Raw genomic sequence first — 23,794 nt, 5'->3', positions numbered from 1 at the left:
CCGCAAGCATGGGTCTTCTAAAGTTTTATGTACTGGAAATATTCCTATGAGCTATATGTCTCAACCAGAAGGTGAGGGGAAGTATAAGGAGGAGAAAAATTAAAGCATTATAATAACTAAAAAGAAGCCAAAGTAAAATAAGTAGAAATGTTCTTTGGAAGGACCCAGAAAATATGATACTGGCTAGCTTACCTTGCTTTGTTCCATTGCCTTTTCCTAAAGTGCCAGGGAGCTGAATGTCAAAGCCAGGCTGAAGGCCACATATTTGCTTTTCAAGGTGATGTTCCTCCTCAGCAACAGAAGAAAGCACATGTGGGGGCTTCAGGCTCTCCAGCGTCTGACTGGATGACTGGGATATTATAGAACATGAGTCCTTTGCATGTTGGCTAAGTCTGGGGCTTGAATGTTGGACAGAGTCCTGAAAATCACTATTACCACATGAGAAATGATCCTCTGCAAGAAACAAGGAATGTGCATCCTCTTGCCTCCAATCATTGTCTTGTTCTTCATCTTCAAAGTAAGTTTCCTGAATCTGCATATCATCTAAGTCCTGGTCTAGCTTGTCACTCAATTTAGAGTCTTTTCTGCTTAAGTGAACCAGTGAAGCAGATAATATATCTCCTACTTGCTGGAGAGCTTCATAAGCCCGGGATATCCAGGAAGAGAAAGGCTGGAAGAAGTTCTGGGCATCCTGAGATGCCATGGTTAACACCATGGTCAACAATCTGATGTCCAGAGTGCACTTGTTCAGTTCCTTAAGTACTCTGGACTTAATGTGAACTACAGAATAAGCATGATGAGAAATTAAATTGCAGATCCCTTAATGGCTGTGAACATTTCACTCTCAAAACTTCTCAGCTGAAACAGAGGAAAGAAATACTTACACCTGTTAAAGTTACAACCTCAGGCCCATCACCAGACACCAATCATCAATATTAAATAGCATTTGGAGCAAGAAAGATCATTCGTTAGAAACTTACAGCTAAATAAAAATGGCTGAAGAAAGTTAAATGTAGATTCTATCAATGTTCATTCACCTCCAAGGGCCTGTCCATAAGCAGTAATAGGTCCTTTTCACATGGCCATGCTTAATAGTGTGAAAAGCATAATGAATCTTCATTAAAATCCAGTTGGGTGTGACATTTCCAAATACAAAAAAAGTTGCATGTTTCATCTCCAAACCTGCAGAACCCAGCGAGCTGACTAACAGGCACAAAGGTCTATCCTTTCAAAGGAAATATGTGTAGGCATTTAAAAGCTTTAGACACATCTTAAAATAAGTTTGTGCATTTTTATGTAGTCTCTAGATATTATCTCTATTCTTGGAAGCAATCATTGAAAATCTGAAGTTGGCAAATGGAGCATTCAGCTTGCTAGGGACATGTTCCTAGCAACTCATTGCTTTTGCTGTGTTCCAACCTCCCAGATAGCCCCCTACAACCTGGGAGACTTCTGCCATACGCTTTGTCCCCAGAGGCTCACAGACCAAAATAAGCAGCCACAGGACATCAACAGACCAACAGACACTATAAAGACCAGAGCAAAAATCTATCCTTTTACACGTCTGCCTGCATACAAACATACACATATGTATACCTATGCACGTGTATGTATGTGTACATATCCTGTTGCTACCACAGCTCAGAAGAAATGTTATCAATGTCTACAGAGCCCAAATTCACTGCATGAAAATAATTACCCTACTTCTTTTATAGCAACAGCTTCCTTCAGACTAAATCTACTAGCAGTCCCTTAGGTTGTAGCCTCCTTTAACTTCAGGCTACTGCATTTGAAATTACTACTTACATGCTCCTAAAAATTCTTCTTAGAAACTGAAAATTAAAAAAAATTCTTGTTAGATATTCATGGATACATTGATTTATTTGAAAAACAAGTATTGATTAATATCTATTAAGTGCTGGGCATCATGCCAGGTGTAAGGTAACCCTGAGGCCTCTGTCTCCATAGAGCTCACACTTTGGTTAAAGGGAAGCAGCTGTCTGCATTTTCCCCTTTTGCTGAATCATTTATGGGTTTCTCCTTCACGCTTGTCCTTGCCTTCTCATCAACAACTTATCTGTAACCATTCACTATCCTGTGGCTCCTTCTTCTTGCTTTTTTACCCACCTCAGGGAAGGTTGGCCCATCCCCCTAAGATTTAATTAACAACTTTTTTTTAAAGCTCCAAAATATACATTTTCAGCCCTTAACTCAACTGTTCTTTCCTTACTTCTATCTCTGATTATCCAACCCAGTGATCTCAAACTCTGGAAGGTCAGAATCACCCGGTGAGTTAGTAAAGAACAGAAAGACCAGGATAGTTGAAGGAACTGGGCCTGAACTGGACCACTGTATTTGTGTCACATTCCCCTGGTGACTCTGTGCCCCACTGATACAAAGAAATAGCTCCACTGGAATGTCTCACCAAAACCTCCAGTTCAGTTCATGTAAACCCAGAACATCACTTTGCCAAAGGTATTCAACATTCAAACTCACAACATTCTAGTGACGTGAATTTCTCTCATCAATACTCCTCCCATCTTGTTTTTCCATTCCAAGTTCTGTTTGCTTTTGGGTGAGAAGAATCTCTTCCATTACATTTTGAACAGTGATCATGGATCCCCAAGATCCAGCTCTTTCAGATATTACACACCCAGTTGGTTTCAGCCTGTAGATTTTCCAGCCTCCATCCAACTCTTGTCTGTTCACCATAGCCTGCCCTTCTATCAGGTTTACTGCAGTCTCCTCCACTAGCCTGGAGGCTCTATGGACTTTCTCTTTGTCCTGTATTTTATTCCCATTGCCTACAAGTGCGTAGTAAATTCTCAGTAAGTAAAATTGGAAACCCTATTAAAAATTGCGCATAAAACAATGCCTAGCATTGTTTATGCAACAATAGGTTGCATACTCAATAAATCTGTCAATGAGTGAAACCTAGTTGGAACTGTTAAAATGATGATAAACACCGTTATCACACAAATCTCCTGCTTAGTAACATTAAAGAGTCCTTCAGCATTGGTTCCACCCCAGTTCACAGCCCACAGTTTGGAGTTTGTTTTTTCTCTCGCAAATATGTCATATAAGTTACTATGATTCAGGGGATCCCAGACCTAGAATATTCTGTCTGATAAGTGAGTGGCTACAGCATCTTCTGCTAGCCTCATAATTCACAGAGTCCTATCTTTTGTCCTAATTGAATGTCCAGCTGTGTATGGGCTGTCCCCAAAGACACTGTCACACGACGAGGACCCAGCCATTCCTCACCACTCCTCCCTATAAAGCCCCATGTGTTAGTCACTCCAGCAGGCTAAGGACATTCCAAAGTGACCACACTCTTTCCTGACTGCTGCTGGCTCTGCTCAGGATGACATATCTCCAACCTGCCTGGTAAATATAGTAAATATTGACTCATCATTGACAATTCAGCTCCTATTGCCTTCTCTGTCAAATCTTCATCTACAGTTAAAAGTGTGGCCTTGTAGGGCATTCGGTGTGCCTTTGTTATAAACAGTTTCACTTGTGTGGTACACATTTGTCAATCTTACCCTTCCAAGGGGTGCCGAATCTATGGGTGATGAAGCAAGTTACCAGTGAAAATGTTTAAAGCTAAATAGTCCTGAATCTTTTGCTTATATTCATTCCTAAAGTGGAGTTCATTCACGAGATGATTCTAGATGTTCCTTTCCTGCTCCAAAACCCAAGAATTTATCAAGTGGGCCAGAGGGCACTGTAATATTAAGGCTGGATATATTCAGAGGGAAGTTGCCTTTCAGGGATTGGTTCTGCACTTATGCAACAACCACTGCCAAAAGACCCCAGAGCCAATTCAGAGGCCAAATCTCAGTCCATATGCAAGTGTTCAGTTGTTACATTCCGAACACTCCCAAAGGAAGAGTACCCAAAGCCAGATCCTAAAAATTACCTCACTGCCAACTCTGGGGACCATTCATATTATACTAAATCAGCCTAAGGCAAAAGGGGCTCAGTTGGCAGAGTAGCCATAGTGATACCTTTGTGCTTTGGTAAACTTCAAATTGACTGGGAGAGCACAACACAAGCAAATTATATAAAGTATGAACCTAGTGTCTTGGTGCTTTGCAGGTTTTCTTATCACTAATGAGAAGACAGTGACTTCTGATGTTCAGTTTCCTTCTGAATTAGAAGGAAAAATACAGTTTTTTGAACGTTGATGGCCTTGTCATAACTGAAAGGGCTCAGTATTGGAATTAAAATAGGTTGTGATGGCTCATTATTACAAAGAGTATAACACAAAAAATATGTGAGTGTGGGTTGTATTTAACACACAAGCTCCTATCACAAACATGATCTAGGAGAGTTTACAACTTCTCAAAGTATGCAGAATAAACTAGCCACCTAAGAAGAAATTGATAAAGATGAAAGGAAAGTCACTGATGTAGTCCTACAAAATACAGGTTTTTAAATCTTGCTTTAATGAAAATTCTAATTATAACAATGTTTAATTGCATTAAGATAATTTTAAACTTAGGAAATGATAAAGCAGAAAATATTAAAGCGTTGTATTGGGGGGGCTACCAAATTCCTGAGCCATTTGCTCTGTATTTGGATCAGCCTCACCAAGGGCAGTTGTGAAGAAAGAAGAGGTACTCCGTACCCAGAATACTGCTCACAGTCTTAGAAAGTCTGTCAGTTAAATCTTCCTGTCACTGTTTTCTGATGACATAAGCTTGCAGAGAGAGAGGAAGAATTGTGACCTTAAAAGAAACACCAGCATTAGAAGCTACGCCTTCAAATTCTACATTGTTCTGGTAAAAGCTGAAGAGGAAACTTCTATGCCCATGTGTTTTAAAGGATTATAAGCTCCTGCAGAGAGTCAGACACATTCTGAGAGACAAGAAATGTTTCTATTAATATAGTTCCCAGCTAGATAACTCAGTTGAATCCTAAATCAAAATCTTACACAAGTTCATCTACACAAGTATGTTGACGTTTAGCAGTTTTTGAATGCCTTGGAAAATGTCTTCTCACTCCTTACCACAATCCATAAGAGTCATAAGTAAAGCCAAGAACATGGCATTATTTCAAGCATCTCCTCATAGCGGTCAGTTAACTTCCTCATGTCACCTATAAAATGTTCATTGTACAGACTCACTAGAGTGGTCAGAAGCTAACATTACCATCCCTCTGGGGAACGTCAATTTGTGCTCCTAGCATGAATAAAAACAGGAAGATGATGTATGCAGACAAAATAAGAACTATAAAATGGGCGTAATCCATCTTTAACAAGATCCAAGAGTCTATGGTGTCTTCTGTTAGCAGCAAATTTGTTACATGGGTACAGATATGTGCCACTGAGATGAAATTTCTTTTGTAGCCTTTGTCTTAAATGTGTTCTGAACGTTGTCATCTTAGCAAATATAAGAATGAACTGAGTACTCCTATGGCAAAAACAGGAGACGCAGAACAGTCACATTGCCATCTCTGGCCTTGGGAAAACCTATAAACCTTCTGCCACTGGGCATCAGGGGGCAATGAGTATGAAAAAAAAGGAGAAACTGCCTTACATCAAGATATATGCTCCTAGACGTGGAGAAAAATAAGACAGTGTGAAGGAAAAAATAGCAATGGCTTTAGAATCACCAAAATAAGGTTATGTTGGGTCTGCTCCTCAGTTACTCCACAGCACGGAGCAAGTCATGTTACCTGGGTGCACCTCTACTCATCTTGCACTCTGAATATTAAATTATACAGTATTTTTAAAGCACCTAGAACACAGCCCCATATATAGCAGGTACTTAACATTATTCATTATTAAACTAAAATTTGTAACATTTCAAAAGGTAAAAAATATTAAACTTTTGTAATATTTTTCCTGATATGTTAACACTTCAGAAAAATTATATTATCAATATATGTAACATTTGCCAGACACTTTATTGTATACAATGATTTTTTGACAACTTATATAAATAAAATCTTTTTTGTGAAAGATAATACCCTTTTTGTTTTACAGACAAAAATAACAGGCTCCAAAAGGGTAAGCAACTCACCTCAAAGTTTATATTTATAATAAAGACTAGAACTAGTATTCCAGCTCTTCTTTGTGGAAATTCTTGCTTTAAACACTATTTTAAATCTTTATAAAATGCCTGAAAAATTTTAAAGACACCAGAAAGTAAAAATGTGGAATGATTTTACGTAATAATGGTCTTTGTTGGATTCAAATTGAGGTTTGTGTGACTTCGAAGCTTATCATCATTCTGTTTCTCTTCGTACACAACTGCCTCTTTCACTAATGGAAACCTTTTAAAAATAAAAAGTGTTGCAATTACTTTTCCAAAGTAAGTACAATAAATTAAAAATATTCTGAATCCCTGCTCAAGGCAAATAAGGCTTATAATTTTTTTTAATTTTACCCAACAGATAATAGCTTTGTACTTGAGCATGACAATTTCAAACAGAATAGGATTGGCTCAACAAAGGCTTTAAATTGTTCAAGGTGTATACTATTATAGCAATAGTAGCTTTTAAATCCTCATCAGACTTCATAACCCATTGAGCATTTTTTAATATCTCCTACATCCAAGGCAGAAACTCAAATATGCTCCACAAAATGCAGTGGTTATAATTCAGACACCCCAGGTCTTCAGCAGCTCCAGAGGGATCATTTAACACGGCTTTAATACATAATTTTCTTAAGAGACTATTGCTGCTAATGAACTGAAGCTCATTTTCAGACTCACATATAATAAAATTTTGAGGAACTAAAATATTAATTGTATTTAATTAATATTTACCTTTCAAAGGTAAATCCCAACTAAAGTGATCACCATGGACTCCCTACAAGCAGGTACCTATATCCCAAGGGCATTGGCATATATGAACTGGCCCCCAATAAAGGAGATCCTGAAATCTCAAATAACTTCGACAGCACCAGACAATATAATTAGGAGGTGATGTAATGAAATTGAGGAAAGAAAAATGCAGGCACAATGAACAGGAATGACTCCCAGATGAGGAGGTATACCAGCCTTTGTTTTTGTCCCTGGAGAAGAGAGAGAAACACTTGTATCTCTTGAAAATGCAGTAGACTCAAAAATAAGGGGAAAATTATGGAACTCAGGAAATTGCAACCCTCTTGAGGTAAATTAAGCAATACTCTGTGGGCAACCATTCACTGTTAAAGTTTTTTTGTTGTTAATTCTAAAAGTAATATCAGCCTTGTAAAAATTTGATATTAAAAAAGAGGGAAGATTACTCTGAGTCCCTGGGCCTTAACATAAGTCCAATGAGTTTTGTACATTCCTTCAATTATACTTCCTTGTGATTTGCATCTAATAACTCCTCGTTTGTGTAGAAGGCATCTGAATAACCTTGAGTCATTAGCCTTTTCCCCTACACAGGTAGCACCTGAGTCCAAGTCTCCATTCCCCCACCCACAGCACTTTGACAGTCTCCTCACTGATTGCACCACATTTGCTAACATCCCCTCCTCATAGAACACCCTTGTGATCTCTCTGAGTTACGTGTTTGTTCTTCTCAGTCAGGGTTTAGTACTTCCCATTCTTCTCAGGACACAATCTATACCTCCCACAGGACTCAGAAGCCCAATAGTTGGACTCTTCCCAAGCTGAGAAAGCTCTTCCCTCCAGGATTCCCCACTCCTACCCCACAGCTCCCAAGCATTTCCTTCCAAGTCTGTTTTTATGCTCCACTTTTCAGAACGCAAGACGTGACAACCCATAGCTCCCCTTAATCCAGACTGTCATGTCAATCTGAAATATTCTCTCATAGCACGTCTTACATGTTCTTATTGACATGTATCATAATCACAGCTTATTGATGACATACAATTACTTCTTTTAACATCTGTCTTCTTCACTAAGCCAGAAGTTCCATGAAATCAGGTAGCTGGCTAATTTCTGTGATGTTGCCAGCATCTAGCAGAGTGACTCTGACCAAAGACCAGGTAATCAATATTTTTTAATATGTGAACACATATCTATACACACATATTTTATTATACTCCTCCTCTCATTTAACATATTTTGCATGTTTTGACAGTATTTTATGGTTACTATTTGTAATGATTTCATATTTTTAAAACTAAATATTCAATTAGAAGCTGATCCTGGATTCAAATCTGTGAAAATACCTATTCTTATAAGAATATAAAACCTTGGGCTGGGGATTTAGCTCAGTGGTTTCATCGCCTCCTGCGCAAGTGCAAGGACCCGAGTTCGATCCCCGGTACAAAAAAAAAAAAAAAAGAATATACAAACCTTTAAATCTCAAGGAAAAATATCCAATATTCTCCATCAGAATGAGAACATAATTATGTTAACTGAGACATCATGTATTTCACATTTATAAGTACTTTATCAGGAGTTAAGCTATTGCTTACTTCAAGATTTTAAAACAAAAAAATACAGCTGGCTAAATAAGATAATAATAAAGTAATAATAAATAATAAAATATTTCAGGTAACTATTCACATTACAATTACCTTTTTTTTCATTAAGAGGTTAGAAGAGACAGTGGAGTACCACTAAAATACATGTGAGACATCACAAGCCAGTACCACCTCTGAAACTACAGCCTTGAGAAAGATGCTTAAGTCCCTGGACTTTCATTTCCTCACCTGCAAAATGATAGGAAAATGCTTGGTAAGCTGTCAGTATACCCTGGAGATAACATTCAAAAGTAGGATCCTGTGAAGTTCCCCTCAGCAACCTCCTTTGGACTTTTACTACTGTTGGTAACCAACACAATATTCATTTTGTTTCAAGCATATCTATCATACAGACTTACCACAACTTCTGGCATCTGTCAACCATGTCAGGTATGTAGAAGTCACTCAAGAAATATTTACTGAATCAAACTGACCTGAATTCAGATCAGCCTCCATAAATTAGATTTGCTTGCAAGGAGACAAACCTATAAAATCTTTAAATAGTTTTTGTAAATTTTAATCTATTTTCAAAATATTTAGTGAATAAGCTGTTTCCTGGAGACGTTCGTATCTTTCTCAGGTCTCAAAAGGGTTCATGTTCCCTACTCTCACTGCTATAAACAGCGTTGACTGCTGAAGTTGATCTGTTTCTGAAAAATACTGCACAACCAACAATTACACAACAGGTTTTAATTTGGTTTCCTCCAGTTTTGTGATGAGGGAAGTATGAATCTTCCATCTAATGAAATTTTCATGTATAGGCAGAAAACCATTACATTGCTAATCCATGGAATATGTTTCTCCTACATCCTAGGACCGAGTCTCACATTCTTATTTATACCTGCCCCCTCCTGTCTATGAACACATCAACACTCTCAATCTAAATCAATATTAGCAATGATTCTTTTTTATGTTTTTCTTTCATCTTGTTTACACATGCTTCAAACCAAGGAGGTAGTAAAACTGTCCCTTACTAAAGTGACTATTGCTACACATTCTATCTTCTTCATTAGCAGCTATCAAATGAGATCTCCTGGGATCCTTGATGACTAGGCTCTTCGTAATGCTAATAACATGATCATATCAATGCTTCTGTGTCTGGAAAACATTCAGAATCAGACCCCCTTGAGATCTCCTCAAAAATGCAGTCTTAATGGGCTCTCTGTGGTTACAAACTAAGTAGGTTAGGTGGGTGGTACATGATGTATCTCAGGTCCACACAGCCAATGACTGGCCGGGTTCCCTAATCAAAGAACATTTGAAAACACTGTTACATTTCTTTTACATTTCTTTTTCCACTGCCAGAGAATTCCACACAAGACCAGGAAGCACTGTTTTCTCAGCATGATTGTCAAAGCAAAAGTTTCTCAGCTATTCTAAATACATGTGTGACCTATTTTATAGCATTTTATATATAGTTGTACAGATTGTATCTATTGAGTTAAACCAAAATGCTAGTTATATTTCTATTTTAAGCCAATAATGCCCATCTGTCTCTTTTTCCCCCTCCTCATCTTGCAATTTTTCCTATTAGTCACTAAAAGACATGGAATCTTGCTTGCTGAGGAATTGCAAATATCTGTGCAAGTTCTTTTAGAGCAGCTCAGTCTATACTGAATGAGATTCTACCAGCAAACTATGAATATCTTATTCCAAAATGAATTCTAATGTAAAATATGAATCCTACAATAAAGCAGCTAATGAAATTGAAAAAGCCTCCAAGAGATAGAAAAATGGCATTTCACATTGGCTTCCATTTCCAAACACAATGCCACACAGACTATATGTTTTGGTTAGTTTCAGCTTCTCTTGGAAAATTCTAGGTGGAATTCTTACCTTAAAATGTTCTTAAAATTAATACAAGATAGAGTTTTGATTATCAAGCAAAGCTGCAGGAAAAATAAAAATCTAAAAGGACTCTGACATCTAACAGAACAATGAGGTACCAAGTATAGCTTTAATATACATTACTTGTTTAAGGGCAAAAGGATGATGGAGGTCTTGGGAAGATCAAAGACCAAACTTTAAAAAAAAAAAAAAAAAAGAGCCTTCAGCTGAAGAGTCAAGGTAAGGCACTGAGATTTTCACCAGACTTTCTGTAATATATCTTGTAATGCCAGCATTTGGACTTTGCTTCATGATTATTTTAAAAGGAAACATGCAAAAGATTAATACTCTAGAAGTAGGTTTTGGTCATCACCCTCTCTTCCATCCAACATTCTGCACATTCATAGAACAACTATAAATTAACACTTTGTTGTCAGTGCTAACTAGAGGAAAAAATTGAGCAGTTTTAAAACAAATAGTATCATTTATAAGACTTATAGTTGTTCCTAAATATTAAGTATTGTTTAGAGAATTCAGATTATAAAACGTATAAGCAAATAAGACTCAAATGTTTTCAGGTTTTCCAGATTTACACATTACAAATAACACCTACATCTGGTCATTAAAGCTCAGTCATAAAGCCTAAAATAACACAGGCTTTACTATTATTTTCAGAACTTTTAACAAACAAGGCATTTGCTTCTTAAGTGGGCTTTTTAATTGTTTCTGTGTTTTTAGTTTGTTTTTATCGATATGTTTACAATATATAACACATTCATCATGGGGAATTTGTACATACACATATTGTATCTTGATGCTTTTTACTTTCCTTCCCAAGGTAAATATTTTAATGGATGTGTATGACTATAGATGTGCCCTTTCTTTTACTTTAATCTGTCAGGCAAAAAAAAAACTTACAATATCCTAAACCTACTACTCAAATAACTAGTTTAACACTGATTACTGAAGAAGCTAATTAAGCGTGTAAACTCATAGACACCCACTTCAGTGCTGCAGCAGTGATCTGTGCTAATTCTACTCTACTCAAACAATAATCTCTTTTCTTGCTGCCCACCCAGAACTGATTTTCTTTGTAGATTTAAGCCATCCATCTCTTTAAAATACAGTGAACATTACTGTCTCACTGACAAAAAAGCACAAAAGCTCAATATACTGTGATAAACACAACTTAATACCACCTATGATTTCCTCTAGACAAGACGCATTTTAAAGAGAGATTTCTCTGGAAGATGTCACCAAGATAATGACTGCTGTGAATAGTGCCACTCTTTAGCATGTGCAGACAAACACACAAGCTTTAAACTTACAAGAAATTTCACCTATTATTGAAAATGATATATTATTCATCTCCATTACCAGAAAAAGCTTCTCAAAAAGTAGGTAAGATAGTTTTACTGTCTCCAGCCAAAAGATGTGTGCTTAAGGCCCCTGCAGTTCATTCTGGGGATTTATGCTGCAGGACTGAAAAACTTTAACCAACCAAGCAATAAACATTTACTGAATGCTTCTATGTAGACAACCAAAGTTTACCAAGCAATGCCTCTAACTCTCAGACATAAAATTCCATGCTATAACCATTCCAAACACAGAAAAACTCTAGAGTTTCTGCTAAAAATAAAATACAGAACTATATATGTCATATACTATACACACACACACACACACACACACGTTATACAGTCATTGGTAAATTAAAAAGTCATGAGGGGAATATTTTGAAGCCTTTGAAACACTGGTGTAGTGATGTGAGTTTAGGCAGGCCTCACACTTGGGTGTTAAACATTTCTACAGTATTTCATACTTATAAAGAGCTTCAGCTTTGCTTTAATTAATATCCCATATCACAGAGGAAGCTCAAATACCACAGGAAAAATCTTCCTAAGGTAACCATGCACACTTTTGTAAATAACTTCGAAAGCAGGGCTGCTCATATTCCAACTAAGTGAAATGGGCCCAAATTTGCCTAATACTCTACATTCCCTCCCAATCTCTAATCGAATGTTTCTCTCTCCAGCAGTCACTTAGCTAGATAACAAGTTCATGTGCTGGGTCAAATGCTTGAGCAAAGGAGTTACCTATTTCTAGGTGCAAGAAAACAAATAGTAAAGAACGGAGATTTCTAAGGGAACAATGATGCCTGTGCAAAGGAAAAATGACAACTGAGACAATAAGGTGTAATTTAGAAATGAATCATCTTTGTTAATAACCGTTGAAGGTGGATGATGGGCATGTGGGATCATTATACCAGTCTTTTGCTACTTTCTTGTTATTTGAACCTTTCCATTATAAAAGTGTTTTTAATTAAGATCTTTTCCCAACCTTCCTGGAGGGAAGAAGAACACAGGCATAGAGGCCAGTGAGCTTCTCTGACGGTTAATTTCATCAACTTGGCCAGGCCACAGTGCCCAAATATTGGTCAAAGGCTACTCTGGGAGGTGGTTTTCTTTGTGGCTGAGATCTGCATTTAGATCAGTTGACAATATGTAAAGTAGATTTCTCTCTATAATGTGAGTGGACCACATCAATCAGTTGAAGGCCTTAGTTAAACAGACTGATCTCCTCTGAGCAAAAAGGGATTCTGCCAGCAGATGGCCTTCCAACTTGAACTGCTGTGGTGTTCTGTCCTGCATCTCCAGGCTTCCAGTTCTACCTTACAGATTTTGGAGTTGGTAGGGTTCCATAATCATGTGAGCTGATTCCTTAAAATCTCAACCTTTCCCTCCCTTTCTTTCCCCCTATGTCTCTTCTGTTTTCCCCTCCCTTTCTTCATGTGTACACATACACACACACACACACACACACACACACACACACACACACACACACACATGCAATACAGCTCCCTATAGCCATAACATACTCTTCAGGTATCCTACCCAGCAATGAGCAAGATGTATTCAGTCATACCTAAGTTTAGTAAATCTACATGTCCTATCAGTTAATCTTTATTTTAGGACCTTATAGCATTTATAACAATCTATAATTATTTTGTTTATTTGCCTCTTTATTTTTACCTTTGTTTGGGTTTTCCCATATTCACAAAAAGAATACAATTCCAAAAAATTGGAACTATGTCTTCCTTTTTTACCATTTTAATTTTTTGCACTTAGCATAATATGTATCATGCATGAATTTTCAATAAATAATGATGAGTGGATGAATAAATACTCTCAAAACAGTAACCTCCCAACTTGGTTTCTTAGAATTTATACTCACCAAACAGACAGGGATCAGTTAGTCATACTATGAGGGACCCATCAGAATTGCAAGCCCAAAGATATTTCCAAAGTATTAGAATACGATAAAAATCAATTACTAATTATTTGTGTCTTAATCAAGTCACTGGACACCAAGGCTTGTCCTAATGTTCAATCAAACTTTTATTGTTCTCAATTCTCAATTTTTCATCTCCTGTATTATATTAAACCATACGAAACTTCCATCCTGCAGTTTCCTAAAGTTTAACCTAATACAACACATGATGTATTCTATTCAAATTAAGGTGTTAAATCAGAAAAGAAAACACCTTCCAACTTAGATTACTAACAAATATTCTTCCCATTCTAGGAACCTCCCTTTAAACTGGATCCACTTTTGCATTTGCTAAAGTGGAGACAGGTGCAACAAGAAGTAAGAAGAGGCTGTTTAGTCACCCCACTATCGCAGGACAAAAAAGTACAAAACAGGGAAAGGGAGAATAGAGGATCTCAACTTTCTAGAGATTGTCCAGTCCATTATTCTATCACAAATCCTTGTGTAATCCTAAAGTTTGTAGACTATAAGCTTAAAAGTACTCAGTGGTAGTTACGTTTTTTAATCATCTTATTTTAAAAAGCAAGGAAAGCATTGAACCTTCTTATTATAAAAGATTTGATTAATTTAAAATTCATCTGAATAGTATATATCAAAATTGAGACACTGCATAGATCTGCAGGTAAAGAAATATAGATGCTAGGTACAAATAAAAGAGAATAAAAAGAAGGTAATCAAAATCTCTCAGTAGAGTATGATTCATACTGCTTGTACATTATCCTTACAAATGACTTCCTCTTGCTATATTTAATCAACTGTACTATATGTGAAGTATGAGAAAGTTGACAGTGGTTATTTACAGCTGTAAGATGGGCATGTCCTTCTCTATCTCAAGGATCCAAAAACCCAAAAATGGAATAAGGCCATCATATATGTTGGCCACTATCCCCATATATTTGTATGTATGTTTTAAATCCTCATTTGTACCAGTTTATAACATTTGTTGGGCATAAAACGAAAACAAAATACTGTCAAAAATCATTAAGTCAACAATGAAAGACACATAGAAGGGCCGATCAGATTTGTCAGTCTTGGCACATTCACAAATTTTTTTTAAAACTTGCAGAAGTCTCAGAATCTTGAATATGAATTAAAGTTAGTTGTAATTTGGCAACCTTGAATAATTTTATAAAGGAAGACACCTCTTCCAGATACTTGTCTTCTAATCCCTGTGCAGAAGTGAGCTGCCCAGGAAAGCACTGTCATGGAAGGGTGGGTGGTGACAAGGCGGGCAGTGCCATGGAAGAGGCGCCTTGCTTGCTGACCCAGATGGAAGGGAGTGCTGAGGGCGGGAGCTTGGCAGGAAGCACCAGATCCATCCATGGGGGGCAGAAGTGAAGGCCAACAGGGCCAGTGTTAAAGGTCTTCTCGTGTATTTCTTTTCCTGCCACAAAAGGGGAACTTGAAGTCCCTCACTTCTATCAGGGCACTCCACCCCTGCCACCACTTTACTTACCTGACATTCTTATTAAAGCTGTTTCCCCTACACTGTCACTCCCCGTTCTGATTTAATCTGCAGTGAGCTTTGGGCACTAATAATTTTTAAAAGATTCCCAGGATTGAGATCTAGGATAGCTCAACAAAGCTTAGTGTTGGAAGGCACCACAACTGCTGACTCCAGTCACTAATCATACACGTCTGGCAAGCTTCTATTACATCTTTATGAACATCATTCTAACCCCGCTTGGGGAGTGTGGGAAACAAAGTGGAGAAAAAAAAGCAACAGTGAAAAGGAAGCAAAGAGGAAAAAAGAGAATCTTGCATCCAATTCTTCATCAATTCTTCTGTTGTGGGATGACTGAAAATCATTCCCACCTGATGTTTCCACCTTCCTCTCCCCCTGTAGTGGGCAGAATGCTGACCCCCCAAAAACATGTCCATGTCCTTATCCCTGGAACCTATGTGTAATACTTTATTTGGGGGAAAAAATGGTATTTGTAGATATAAATGACTTAAGGATTTAAAACAATAAAATCTTCCCAGATTATCAGGGTGAGGCCTAAAGCCAAAGACAGAGGACAGAAACACATAGAAGAAGGTGACACGGGAGAAGGTGAGGTAAAGATGGAGACAGAGATTGATTAATGCAACCAAAAGCCAAGGAATGCCAGGGGCAATCAGCAGCCACCAGAATCTGAGAGACAAGGAACGTGTTCTTCACCAGAACCTCCAGAATTCTGCAAGAATAAGTTTATATTAAGACGTCAAGTGTGTGACAGCTTGTAATGGCAGCCAAGGAAAACAACAGATCCACCAAAACTCACCTTCCCAGTTTTTGTCATCCCAGAAGCTATTTTGAAAGCAGGAACTAGTGGATTAAATTGGGAAGATTAGGTGGGCAGAAAGATAGGGCATTATGTTCCTGGCCTCTGGATTTAGACAGTCTTGAGACTGGGTTTTGCCAGTTAATAACTTGGAGAAAAATTCATCTTTCTAAACCTCAGTTTCCTCATATACAAAGCAGAGATGATAATAATAACTACTTATTAAACTGTGTTATAGAACTCTTGTATTTTAACATCCTTTGACCTAAATGTAGAGATGAAACAAAAAATATTTGACAAGAGCAGCCATTATGGCCCAAGCAGAAGGAAACACTGGGGCAGGTCAGAGGTCTCGGCTGGACCAGAAGGTAAATATTTAGTTGCAGGTAAGGAGGTAGGGCTGGTCAGGGGAGGGATCAATCAGCTGGGCCTTTCTACCAACTGCAGGGAGAAATTTCTCCTATAGGAGCTCCAGTTGGCATAGCCTTACTGCTGAGCACCAGCTCAGTCTCAGCTTGCTGAAATGTACAAAAGCTGACTTCTTCACTCCTACTGCTCTCATATTTCTCTGAAGCTCTCCATGTATGCTCAATGTTGAGAAACTAGACTTCAACTTGCCCATTCAAAGCAGCTCTATCAATTTCATTTTGGATAAATAATCAGTCTTTGGGCTGTCCCCTCCCTCTCATATGTCCCCTTAAACCAGGAAGCATGCGGCCTAGGTGTAAGTTTATTTAACCGGATGTCCTGCTCATTCCTGCTGGTTCCCGTTGACCTCCAGTGGAATCAGCTTCTGCCTTAACAGCATTCTCTATGAACTGTGCAGACCTGGGGTGCCGCCTAGTGATCATGCAAGTATCACAGACCACAAAACTGGCAAGACTCAGTGCAAAAGGAAAATTCAGGACCCTTGGAATCCTTAAGAATTTCAAGACAGCAACAGTAAAGCATTAAGTCAAGTACAGAGCCCTTCTAAGTGGGGGGCTCAGGGCCACTGCGTAGGATGCATGCATATGATGACAGCCCTGTTCCCACAGGCCTGGGATAATTTGCTTCCCAGCCTCCAACACAGACCCATCTCTCCCATGCTGCATTGATCTTATATTCCTGGCAGAAACACTAATTGTTACCACTATCTTCTGCACCCCATATGGTCCTGCAGAAATGTCTAAACATCTATTTGTAAGAACTATTCATTTGAGGAATTGCAAAGGAGGAGTTTTCTTTCCTCCCAACCTCACTACTATGTTCTATCCCACTGCAGGCATCCCAGGCCCACATGGAACCCTTGATCTCCAGTATTACTTCCAAGTGAGAAACCCATAGTGCTCTGATTTGTGGCTGTTCCGTGGGCCATGCTGGATTCTATTACTAAAGATGTTAGTTACAGCCAGGTTCCAACTGTTCCACATCTGCTACTCTTCTCAAGGTTAAGTCCAGGGAATGTCTCAGGCCCTCTGAATCTCCTTCTGTCATCTTCCAAGACAAAATCTGACCTTTCAACAAGTGGAACACCCTTCTTCTTCTGTCCTTGCCTGGGAAGAATTTTTCCTTTATCCTTACTGCATTGCGCCTCTTAAAATGATGGTCTTTGCTCCAAAGTCTAACTTTCGCCATTGTTATACAAAAAAAGCTTTTGGGAGAATAAAACAGAATCACCCCTTTCTCATCGCCTCTCTCTCTGATACGCTTCTTTTAAAACTATCTCACTGAGAGCCTTTAATTTTTAATTCATTTTCTGTCTCTCAGCAGAACAAAAGCTTCTTTGTTACAAGTAGAATCTACCTTTCCCCAAAAGTAATCATTACCAATGAACAGTATAGCACTTTAAAGAAATCAAATAATGCATATAACATATTTAACAGTTACACAGCAGTAATCAGTACTAAATAAATGATAGTTGCCATTTACCATTATTATTATCTGCATTATTAGCAAGACATCATTTCATATTATTTTTCCCCTTACCATAATTCCGGTGGTATGAAATTCTTCAAACTTTGAAAGTGGTATGAATATTCTTCAAACTTTGAAAATGTATGGCCTAAAGAAAGGTGTTTTGTCAGTTAAATTATTTTTGTATAGTAAGTTCAGAAAATAAATTGTTGTTACTGTCTCTCTCATATTACCAGATAAGCAAAGATCAGAACTGCACATAGATTATAATGGCTAATTAGGTCACTGATACTCAGCCATTTTATCTATAATATGGTTCAATCTAAGAGTAGGATGGTCTAGGTGATTTTTAATCATTTTTATTAGGTCTCTTCCATTCATAGACTAAGAGCTACAGAATAGGTTCCCATGGTAACCCTATGAACCAAACAAGATCACAGATAAGAATTGAGAGAAATCTAGTTCAGACTCATCAATTGGCAAGTGAGGACTTAAGACCCAGAAAGGTGAAGTAAGTGTCCCAAAATACCACAGCCAAATAGTGGCAAAACTATTGTACTACACTTCTTTCTACACCAGGCTGCCTTCCATTCTTCTTTAATATTTGTCAAAATATGTTAAGAACATCCCAACTTCAGAGAAATCAGTGCTCTGAGGATGGAAATTAAGGCAAATACCAAAGGTTAGATAAAATCTAGAATAGAAGCATGTTTTTTTAAGACTTTGATCAATGACAATTAAACCTTTAAAAAAAGAAATGTCAAAATGAAGATGTTTTCTTTTTAGACATTATAATTTGGAGATTATCCTGAATAAACTATTTTAAAAGCTCCCTTCATATGACCCCACTCTGAATTGAAGATGTGTATTTTTCAGTGTTTTTTGAGCTAACAGATTCTGGCTCATGCTTTATTTTTATTGTTTCAACATTATCTTCAAATCTCAACTTATTTGCAAGTATAATTCATAATTATCTCTAAAATACTCAAATAACATGTCAAACAAGACAAAAAGGAAATATTTTAAATAGCTCTAACCTTAGTGCTTTGTGCTCACTATAGTTTGCAAAGGAAAAAACATTACCAACTTCAATTTCCCAAAGTAAGTAATAGCAACTGATTCATGTGTGATGTTATTCTTAAAAGCTGTCAGTTGTTAATACTACACAGCTATGGTTCAAGTTCTATTAGGACTTTCACCACAGGCCCAATGTTAGTATCTTAACAAAATTGATTAATTTAATCTAGAATGACCCTGCCAGAGATGTACTGATAATCTCAATATGCAGATGAGGAAATGAGTTCAGAATCGTTGCATAATCTGCCAAGGTCTTATAACAAGTGGCACTCAGTCTGAACGGAGAATGTAGAATAGTTATGAGTCCTCCCACCAGACCATTCCACAGCCAAACAGAGGTCTGCTCATCACACTTACTTATGTCCTGAGACAATAGTCCCTAAACTATTCATAAGTCCCCAATTCTACATGACAAACTGTATGTAAATATTCCATTCCATTTTCAGAAGATGAATCAGATGTCCCAAGTAGAGTTCAAAAATAATGGCAACATACCCAATAAATGGCCAGATCTGCAGCTTATACCTTTCCTCATTACCATCTCAGATAGTGATTTCTTTTGGTTCACGAATTCTTTGATACTTTTCCCCTCAACAAATACAGGATAATCTCCCTTGCCTTCAGCATGGCCTATACTGAGTGAATGAATAGAATGTTACAGAGGGACACTGTGTGACTTCTCAGTCTTGGTTATAGAAGGAACTTCGGCTCCTTTTTGCTCTCAGTGGATCTCTCCCGAGAGGAAGCCAGCTGCCATGCCATAAAGAATTCAAGTAGCCCTGGGATCAGCTCTACAGGAACAGGAAGTGAAGCCTTTTGCCCTCCTGGAAGTGACTCTAGCAGCAACACATCAGCCGACAGGTTGTCATGAGAGACCTTGACCTAGAACTACTCAACCAAGACACTCCTAGATTCTCAAACTTAAAAAACAGTCAGGTAAAAGTTTATAGCTCTAAACTCCTCGGGTTTGGGGTAATTTGTTATGAAGCAATAGAAAGGTGGTATTTTTGTTCCTAAATTATACTTTTTAAATATACTATTTATTAGTATTTGTAAATTTTACAAAATATTTGGTTTCAATATTTTCATATGTGCATATAAAATATTTTGACCATATCCATCTTCCTTCTTACCCTCTCTTCTATCTGCTCCCCTTGTCTTTATTTCCTTCCTCTTGTCTAATAATAGTCTCCCTTCTACTTTAATTTTTTTAAGAATCCACATATTAGGGATAACATGATACTTGTCTTTCTGAGTCTGGCTTTTTTAGCTTAACATGATGCTTCTCGTTTCATCTATTTTTCTGCAAATGGCATGTAAATTATGCCTTTTTAAAGCAAGACAAAAAGCTAAACATGGTTACAAAAGCCACTGTATACGCAATAAGGCAATTACTCTACTTGGTCTACAGTAACTTAGGACACCCCAGAGGAGGAAGGACTGGACAGTGTTCTCCTCCAGACCTTGAGCTTGCTCAAAAGAGAAGGTAAGTTTGCTCCTTGACCACCCCATCATGCCCCACATGCCATGTGGTATGAGGGAGGGGGTTAACAAACTCCTAAAAAGGTGTAAAGCCCTTAGCTATAAGATGCTAGTACTGTCTTTCAGTGCATAGCTTCTCTGTGATGATAACCAGAACACCACGATGATGATATGCACCACTAAGTTCTACACCTCACAAGTTGAAGGTAGAATATGTCTTTGAGGAGAAAGAAGTCAATTGTTTCTTTATTTTTTCTTCATCAAGTTGAATGTAATGAGTAAATGATGTAGTACACTCAATGGGCTTAAAAGACTGAAAACTTCCCTGTAGAAAAGTAACTGTTGTCCTACAAGGTAGGAGTGGCCCCAAAACAGCTAAGATGTAAAATGTCAACATCATATGGCTAAAGCACATCAAGACTCTTGTCAATCAGAATACACTTTTTCTCCTAACATTAGCCAGAGGTAAACTCAACATGAGACAACTGAGAGCTTAAGAAGATAGGAAGTGTTGGTCTGGTTATTCCCAACTGCTCTTCAAACTCTAAAGAGAGCATTACTTTCATAAAGATGACAGATCCTTTAGTAATGTCCATTCATTGTCCACCGCCACAGCTACTAAAGAGCTCATATGTGAGTTCTTACTGGGGCCTCTCCTGGAAAGGATGACACCCTCTTCCTGACCCAAACCACAGCAAGAGGTCAAGCTCAGGAGAACATGAAATATGCTGCTTACCCAGCCCCTTGTGGATCTGAGTCTTGTCTTTAGAGTGCTTTCTTTTTCCTCGTTGTTCCAGGAATGGAAGACCTCCTATGGTTTCAAAACACAGCTTCTTGTTGATAAAGAGAAAGAGGACAGCCAGCAGGACAATAAAGATTCCAACAGCAGACAAGAAGCCAATGGCTTCTGGAGTGACTGACAAGAGAACACAAAGGAAAAAATATCATCACAATTAAATTATCCAACTTTTGGTTCTGTATTTTTATTAATTAGAATGACAAATACTCTACAAGTCCTTACCCTGGCTGAAATCCCCAAGACTATGTACGAGGAAAGGAAAAGGACTGTCACCTAATACATCCTGCTAGGCTGACTTCTCATATGACAGACCTCCACAATTTCTAATGTATAGTTTTTTCTACCCAGAGTACAACTCTTCTTATGCCTGTCATCATCCTAGGGTTCAACTTTAAACACACACACTGTAAGAGAGAGGGTTATCAAATAGTTTGAGCTGGAAATGGTTGACCAATTCTTTAAAAGCAAATCTCTGAAAACTACAGCTGCCTGAAGCTTACAAAATAAAGTTGAAACAAACTTTCAGAAGGATACTTCTACTAATATTTGCAGTTAGAAGAAAAGTCACTTTCTATATACATTTTTGTAAAACCAGATGTGTAATATGATGGTGACTATCAATGGTAGTACATAAATCAGTAATGTCATCTATATAGGAATTAAAAATTTTACTAATATTTTAGAATTTTGGAAAATGAAATTCCATTTTCTCCTTATCCTCTTCTTCTATTTGAAAAAGCTTGAGCTTAAAGTGGCATTGCTTCACTATTACTCAATGTAATTAAACATTCAATAAAGAAATCCAAAAATTAATATTATAGAATGTGTCGATAAGAGTGATTCAATGGGAGCAAGTGACACCTGAAAGTTTATGAAAATAAATCTCCTACAAGCAGCTTTCTCTTAAGCAGTTTTAATTTATTGTTTAATAACATGAAGGTGTAATAATCACCTCACCTCAGCATCCTGATAAATAGAGAAAGTATGAATCAAACCTGTCCCAATCCTATGAAAATATAAATGATAAATGATACTCCCTCTCTGAAGCAATCTAGTGCAAGCCAATGTAAGAACAAAAAAAAGGAATAGCAGACAAGAAAATGTTTTTAAAGTCTTTTAAATGACATACCTGCTATCAAAATAAGCATCTACCATGAAAATGTATGAATATATTGATTATCTCCTCTCCCTTTAAAGGCAATGTACAGTAGTAGGAGCTACAGGCATAGATAGGTTCAGCTGTCCTGGTGCCTGGGTTGAAATCATACTCTACGACTTATTGTTTGTGTGGCTTTGGGCAAACTGGTCAACCTCTCTCTGCTCCAGTTTCTTAAACTATAAAGGAGAAAATAAATATAGCTACACAAAGATTAAATGAGGTAATATATATGGAATGTAATCTGTGTGGCACTTGGCACATAGAGAGTCCTCAAACAGGAAACCTTCCTCAACATTATCATCAACATCTTCTCAGAGATTTTAAACTATCCAGGAATGGTCAAATTGGTATGCTGCTTTGTATTTAGTCTATGTTCCACATTCTTCCTCCTTTACTCTCTAGCTCTTTACTCTTCACCTCCTTAATTTCAACTACTTTGGCTTGTAGACAACATCTTTCTCATCTCCATTTAAAAGCACCAAATACCTGTCATCATTTAAAATCCCTCCTACTATCACGTGCTCTCCAACCACAGCCCTCTTTCTTCCCTCCTCAACTAACCATCTCCAAAGTAGCTTCTATACTCATCTCCACTTTCCTGTCTCCAAAGTTACTGATGTACAGTACTGTACTTTACCCAGATTCTCACTGATATCCCTGCTCCCCACTTACTCTCTGAAATCTATTCTCCAAACAGTAATCAGAGTGAGTCTTCTGAAATGCAAGTGTGCTTTACCTACTTTCCCTCTTACAGGCTGAGCTGTAGTCTGAAAAACATACATTCACCTTGAATCTCAGAAGGTAAACTGATGTGGAATTTGTAGGTAGAATTAGGCTGAGGATTTTGATGTGAGATCATTTCGGATTAGGGTGGGACATAAATCCCAATGATGAGTGGCCTTATGAGGAGAAAATAAGACACAAAGAGATGAAAGCTATGCAAAAATGGGGATAGAGATTGGAGTTGTGAAGCCCTACTTAAATCAATGAACCCCAAATGTTGCTGGCTATCACCTAAAACTAGGAAGAAAACATGGAACAGACTGTCACTCAGAGCCCTTAGAGGAACCAATCCTGAAAATACCTTAATTTAGAACTTCACACCTCTAAAATTGAGAGAATAAATTTCTGAGTTCTTAAGCCACCATGTTTGTAGTGATTTGTGACAGTTATTGTTGGACAATAATATAGAGTCAAATGACTTTCCATTACCCATAAGATAAAATCTGAATTCTATAACTTGGTCTATATGGCCCTTTATGACTCAGCTACTGATTCTTGATTTTGTCAGTCATCACTTCCCACCATAAAATTCTTTTTTGCTGCTCTATGCACCTATTTCTTGTTATTCGAACATAGCTCACCTCCAGACCTCTGAATGTACTATTTCAAACCTATGGGACAGTTGCTTGCCTTTCCTCTGGCTAACTCTGAACTTCCTCCAAAAGCCTGTCTTCCTTCTCTTGTTGAGGTTGCATGTGTGTTCCCACCCACCAAGCCTTGGCAGCTTTGTCAACAGTTTTCAA

At 37.7% G+C, this 23,794-nt stretch overlaps 1 protein-coding gene across 9 annotated transcripts in view; it reads right to left on the bottom strand.

Annotated features, from left to right (window-relative positions):
• Syt16 (synaptotagmin 16) overlaps positions 1 to 23,794 on the bottom strand; it is a 316,226-nt gene that overhangs the window by 134,279 nt on the left and 158,153 nt on the right. For 2 of the 9 annotated variants that reach the window (XM_087195235.1, XM_087195233.1), the window contains exons 2-4: positions 21,047 to 21,226; positions 17,824 to 17,899; positions 193 to 858 (exon numbers count right to left, since the gene is read on the bottom strand). In XM_087195235.1, the coding sequence (XP_087051361.1) occupies positions 193 to 715 (523 nt within the window). In that variant the 5' untranslated portion in view covers positions 716 to 858; positions 17,824 to 17,899; positions 21,047 to 21,226. Of the gene's footprint in view, positions 1 to 192; positions 859 to 980; positions 17,900 to 21,046; positions 21,227 to 23,794 lie in introns of all 9 variants that reach the window. The other 7 variants (XM_087195236.1, XM_004837429.3, XM_087195238.1 and 4 more) reach the window with 5 other exon arrangements.

The sequence above is a fragment of the Heterocephalus glaber genome, unplaced genomic scaffold (assembly GCF_053883595.1).
Source record: "Heterocephalus glaber isolate CG9 unplaced genomic scaffold, H.glaber_assembly_v1.0 deba00001608, whole genome shotgun sequence".
Taxonomy (NCBI): domain Eukaryota; kingdom Metazoa; phylum Chordata; class Mammalia; order Rodentia; family Bathyergidae; genus Heterocephalus; species Heterocephalus glaber.
The sequence above is the reverse complement of the archived record's forward strand: the minus strand, read 5'-3'. Positions and strand labels throughout refer to the sequence as shown.